We start from the raw sequence: 6,270 nt of genomic DNA on the forward strand, positions 1-6,270 counted from the left end.
CTTTTCCAAATTGACATCTAGCACATATTGTATCTGTTCGGATATCAATTTGAGGAAGTCCATTTACTATGTGTTTCACCATCATCTCCTTTAACTTGTTGTAGCCCACATGTCCAAGACGTTCATGCCAAAGATCAGCCGTCTCATTCTTTCGAGTCTTATCCACATTTGCTGTTTCAGCAGATAATACATAGACCGATTCTATTCTTCTTCCATGCATAACTGGATTGCCAACCACCTTTACTCTCTTGAATACAGACACATCTTCTGGTCCAAAGAGCACATAGTTCCCTTCTGCTGTCAATTGTGGTACTGACAGTAAATTCTTCTTTAGGCCAGGGACAAGATACACCTTCTCGAGTTGGAGCTTATGAGAGTCGCCTTCATTTGGAATTATTGTCTTTCCAATGTGAGAAATAGACAACCTTGAATTGTCGGCTGTCAACACGACTCTCTTTCCTTTGTAATCCTCCATTTCTTGCAGCTTCGTCTCATCATTGGTCATATGATTTGAGCACCCATAATCAATGATCCAATCATCTTTGTAGTTTATTTTTGACTTTAAGGTTGCTGCAAGAGCTTGATCATCCATGTCAGCTTCAACGGAGAGTCCTGCTTCTGCATCCCATGTTTCCTGATTAATGGTTGCTTCGAATGTGACCTCTTTCTTCTCATCTCTTGCGGCGGCCACATTTCCTTCGAAAGTTCGCCTTCTGGGGAATCTACATTCTCGAGCAAAATGACCCTTCTTGCCACAATTGAAGCATTCACCATTCTTTCTCTTATCATTTTCCCCGTATTGTTGGCGATGATCTCTTCTTCCTTGTTGAGCTCCCCCTGAAGCGTTGCCTTTTGATTTTGGGTGACCCTTCCACCCATATGTCTTACTTTCTTTCATCGCCTCTTGTCTTCGAGATGTTGCTTTCTTTTTATTGGTGAAGAGTGCATCTTCTCCGTCTTTTACGGTTACTTCATTCATCTGCTTGGCTAATGCCTCTTGATTTGCCAATAAATTCTGCAGCTCTATTAATGATGGTTGAGTAGGCCATCCTCTCACAGCGGCTATAAATCCATTATACTCGGATCTTAAGCCATGGATGATAATTCTCTTCATCCTTGCATCACTCACTTTCTCTTCAGGAGCAAGTTGAGATATCTCACTGCAAATAGATTTCACTTTGGTAAAATACTGAGAAATAGACAGACTTCCTTGTGAGATACCTGCGAGCTCATTTTCCAAGAGCTGGAGGCGTGCTTCATTCTTCTTTGAAAATAATTTTTCAAAAGTTTCCCAAGCGGCCTTTGGTGTTTTCTCGTCACGAATGTGCTCCAATAGATCCTCCTCGATTGTAGTCTTCAATATAAATAAAGCCTTCCCGGCCTTGATGTTCCATTTTCTCAAGGCTTCGGCATTTTCTTTCGGTGGAGGCGTTGTGTCACTGCCAGTAACTATTTCCAATAAATCCTGTCCTTGTAGGTAGGATTCTATACAAGTCCGCCAATAACCATAGTTGTGGTTATTGAGACTCTTGATTCCACTGCTCGTACTTGCAAGATCTGCCATCATGACGTCCAACGTCCAATAAGCTTGGTCCCTGACCGATGAGCTTTCACAGTTCCTAACTGTGCTCCGACAGAATCTCCCTTAGAGCCTTTGTGAAAACAAGTCGATGTAAACGTCCAACGTTTACCGATGAGTACCTCCACTAGCAATGGTCCCGAACAACCTGCTCTGATACCAATTGTTGGAAGCTTCGACGAGCCCAACACACCCACTATAAAGGACCTAGATTATACAACACTCACTATTCCAACACTTTGACGTTGGTTAGCCTTTAATTTTTATGAATCCTTAGTGCACAATAATACTTAGGCCACATTGTCGACCATAGATCATTTAGGCGGTATAACCGACCATATATCACTTAGGCGGCAGAGCCGACCATATAATACAAATAACACAAGTGCACTAAGAACTTAAACACAAACTAAGGCTTAATCGGGAAACTTAACAAAGAACACTTTTATTAATACACAATGTAATTACAATATTGCTCACTCACCACACTTTCTTTCTACTCGCTACTTATAAGCATTCTTTCTCTAACTCACTCTTTTCTTACTTCCTCACAACTCTCACACACTACACAACTTAAATGAAATCTCCTCCCATATTTATAGTACTCTATGGAACATTCTAGAACCTAGATATTTCCATGGATATATAAATATCTAGATATTTCTACAACCTACAAATATCTAGATTTTTCTTTTACATTTCAATTTCTAGATTTTTCTCTCATATTCTAATATCTAGATATTTTCTTATACATATTAATATCTAGATATTTTTTTTTTTTTGAAAGGCAAGGTTAGTTGTTAGTTGTTAGACTCGAACCTGGGTCACTCTCGAATCCATGAAACATGGATACCAATGAAGCAAAGCCTCATTGGCAATATCTAGATATTTTACATATATACATCTACTAATTTCATATTATTTTATAACACCAAATTTGCATTGTATTTTAACATCATCGTATCGAGTATTTTAGCCAAATCAACACTCATTGTTATAGTCTTCGCCCCAAGGCAACATGTATAACTCGATAGGGTGACTAGTCGTTCGTTCCATGGATCCTCTTGTAGAATAACTAATAACCGGTATCGTTCCCTCTGAGTCATTCTACTCTTTAGCTTCTTATTCGTTTGTAACCAATAATCTTTGTTAAAAAAAAAATTGCAAAACCTGAAAAACTTAAAAACTTTCAACCCGTATTCCGTACATTTAAATTTCTTTTTCTTATAGATTCCCAACTATGAATAGTACGTTTGTTTATATAACAAGTTAACAACTCAAACACAGTGCGCCATTACATATAAACTTTTGTTTGTATTTGTATAAAAAACAACGACCCTGACAGCATCCTATATATTAATATCTCCCGACATGCAGATCGAGCTAGAACCTTATCATCTGTATTAAATCTTGATCCAATTAGCATTTCAGAATATGCAAATATGCTCAAGACACTAAAATTTTTTTCCCTCTGCCCATAAAATTGAATCAGAATCACTAGTCTCACTTCTATTATTGACTAATAATCCATAATCCAAACATTTAATAATAATACGTAGTAATAAGAATCATATCATAGTCAACAAACCATCAATATTTTTTTAACAGCAATACGGGATCACTCGGGGGACTTAACCACCCACGCGTTCATCTCCCCCTGCAGTTGCATAACCTGCCCCCAACTGCTTTACAGTTTACTAGCTATAAGTACGGATACTCAAATTAAACGTTACTAGCATTATATCTTGGATTAGTATCAAAAACGGTCACGAGATTACCCAATATTTAAGGCGTTAGGCGCGTACATCTGAGAAAAATCACCCGCCACTACCCAGAATCATCTGAACGATAAAACCTTATATGTTTACAAGTTTTATCTAAATCCTTATCAAGAACCAAATTTAATTGAGATATGACCTGCAGTTTAATTTAAGCTTTTATAATAGTGCACGGATAGGTCAATGAGTAAAATTGAAGATAAAAACAAAAACTTTACTAAGCCATTGTTATTAGTGGAACAATATTCTATTTGGGGTTGATTATTTAACTATTTATCTGGCAGCATTAATATATATTTAAAATCTTGGACAAATTTTGTACTCCAGAATCTCACTTGAACTGCCCGGCCAGAGTGTTTTTTTTTTTTTTTTTTTTACAACTTGAGATCTAGGTTAGCACTCCTAGTGCTATCATCCATTACTTTTGCATGCTTTGATGGCCTTATATTACTAGAAGTATTACATGAATTCGTCGAAAATAAGGATAACGTTAAGCCACTCTCATTGATCTCGTCGTTTTCTGTATCATCATCTTCTCGGGTCTTGATTTGTAACGAAAGATTCAAATCTAGATCACGATTTTCTGGCTCGTGTTGATTGATGTTCTTTCGTTTCAATCCTACTTTATCTTGATCCTTGACGATAATGTAATCGATTTTATTATCTCTTGACAATCCATCATGATTTTCGAATAATTTGAATTGGGATTCTTTAGTAGTATTATAGCTATCTTCAAAGATCAATCTCTTTGCTCTTGAACTATAAACTCCATCTGTAATTTCATCGATAAAAGGGCTGTACTGATCTGGATTTTTTTTGCGATTCCATAAGCTGTCTGGATATCTGATAATAATCAAGATTTATACGTGTAAGCGCAATAATGAATAAAGATGTGATTCGTATATATTTCTAGATTGATTTAAACAGTTTTCAGAAATTGGCTTAATCATATGATACCTAAAACTGGAAATTGGTGTTTGAGTAAAACTTTGGAGCATTGGAAGTTGGCTAAGGTTGTAAATATGATGATCACTATCTTCATAAGTAAGCCCTTGTTCAGAAACTACTGCAACATAAAAAAAAAAAAAAAAAAAAAAAAAAAAAAAAAAAAAAAAAAAAAAAATACACTAGATCACTATTTAGAATTATTTTTTATAAGTTAATTAATTTGAACTAGAACTGTAGCTAAAAATGGGTACTTACCTTGAACTGGATCGTCCGTCTTCTTGCTTCTATACATCTGATTTGAAAATTCAGTTGTCAGAAACTATGAAAGTAAGTATATATGAACAATAATAATCGATAAATATAGAAAGAAATGTATAACTAGATTAAATGAGAAAATTACTTGAAGATGGCTTTTAACATGAGAGATGCTTAGGCCTTTGATATTCATCAACTGAAGAACTAATTTAGGTGTTGCTCCTGTATATGTTAAGTTGTTCATTATAACTCATTTTGCTTACTTTCTTATAGAAAAACATGAATTGAATCAATACAAGACAAAAACAAATGAAACTAATTGTATATACTTTTCTTACTTTCTTGACCTCCCAATTTATCGACTGCATGAATAAATCGAAGATGGAGTTCAGGTGTCCATCGAAGCCTAGGATTCTTGGAACGAACATAGGGACGCACTGAATTACTCTTCTTGTCGCTTTCTTCCACAGTGCTATTGCTTGAGGTTGGTCCAACTTTAGGTCTACTTGTACTTGTTGAGTTTTCATCATCACCATCTTCTTCAAGGCCTAGAAAGCTAGGGTTTTTCTTGTTAGTATAATCTTGGTCATGATTAATATTGAAACTATCATGTCTCTTCATTATAAAGTAATGGTAGCAAAACTTATGGTTGAATGATATGAAGATAGTAATGATTAAACACACCAAAGACCAAATGTGATGTAGGTTGTAGGTGAAGGTTATTTTTTGGAAGATAGAAGCTAGCTTTTGATGAGTTCTAGTAAGAAAGTTATAGTTGGAAGCAGAATTCAAATTCCTTGGCAATAAGAGAATATATATATATATATATATATATATATATATATATATATATATATATATATATATATATATATATATATATATATATATATATAAGGATCCAGTAATAACTTTTTTTTTACTTTTTTAATGTTAGAACTCTAAAAAATCCAAAAACACTCCAAATACACTGAAATTCGAGCAAAACAGATGCACGGGCGAGAAAAAAAAGAAATTCGAGCAAAAATAAAAAACACGGACGAACAAAAAATTTATAGTCGAGCAAAAAAAAATTTTTTTTTTGTTCGAATTTCAAAATGTATAACACATTTTTGTTCGAATACCAACATTTTTGTTCGAATACCAACATTTTTGTTCGAATATCAACATTTTTGTTCGACTACCCGTGTGTTCTACATTTTTTTATTCGACTATAAAAAATGTAGAACACAAAATTGTTCGACCGCCTTTTTTCTTTGTTCGAATATCACTTTTTTTGTTCGAATTTCTCTTTTTTTCTCGAAATTTTAGTGTATTTTTGAGTTCTCAGGGTTCTCACATAAAAAAAGTTCTCATTTGATCCCTCTACTATATATATATATATATATATATATATATATATATATATATATATATATATATATATATATATATATATATATATATATATATATATATATATATATATATATATATATATATATATATAACGTCCCGTCAAAATCGCTATTGACGCGGCACGTTAATCATTGATTCCACAGTGAGGTTTTGACCTCTATATGATACGTTTTGATAAAATATTGCATTCATTAAAATAAGTGACTTTCTAAACATAGAAAGTTATAAGCATGTGAGCGAGTGCTTAGGTATAAGCAAATCCCCAAAATACATAAGTTTTTATCATACAGGTTGACATCACAATCCAATTAT

At 34.0% G+C, this 6,270-nt stretch overlaps 1 protein-coding gene across 1 annotated transcript; it reads right to left on the reverse strand.

Moving 5' to 3' along the window:
• Positions 1-3,731: 3,731 nt before the first annotated feature.
• LOC139869164 (uncharacterized) lies at positions 3,732-5,253 on the reverse strand. The gene is made up of 5 exons (XM_071857486.1): positions 4,899-5,253; positions 4,706-4,782; positions 4,561-4,597; positions 4,315-4,423; positions 3,732-4,200 (listed from the first exon to the last, which is right to left on the reverse strand). The coding sequence occupies exons 1-5, from the start codon at positions 5,179-5,181 to the stop codon at positions 3,732-3,734; spliced, it is 975 nt and encodes a 324-aa protein (XP_071713587.1). The 5' UTR covers positions 5,182-5,253.
• Between the last annotated feature and the right edge of the window lie 1,017 nt (positions 5,254-6,270).

Source organism: Rutidosis leptorrhynchoides, chromosome 9, assembly GCF_046630445.1.
Source record: "Rutidosis leptorrhynchoides isolate AG116_Rl617_1_P2 chromosome 9, CSIRO_AGI_Rlap_v1, whole genome shotgun sequence".
In the NCBI taxonomy this organism is placed as follows: Eukaryota; Viridiplantae; Streptophyta; class Magnoliopsida; order Asterales; family Asteraceae; genus Rutidosis; species Rutidosis leptorrhynchoides.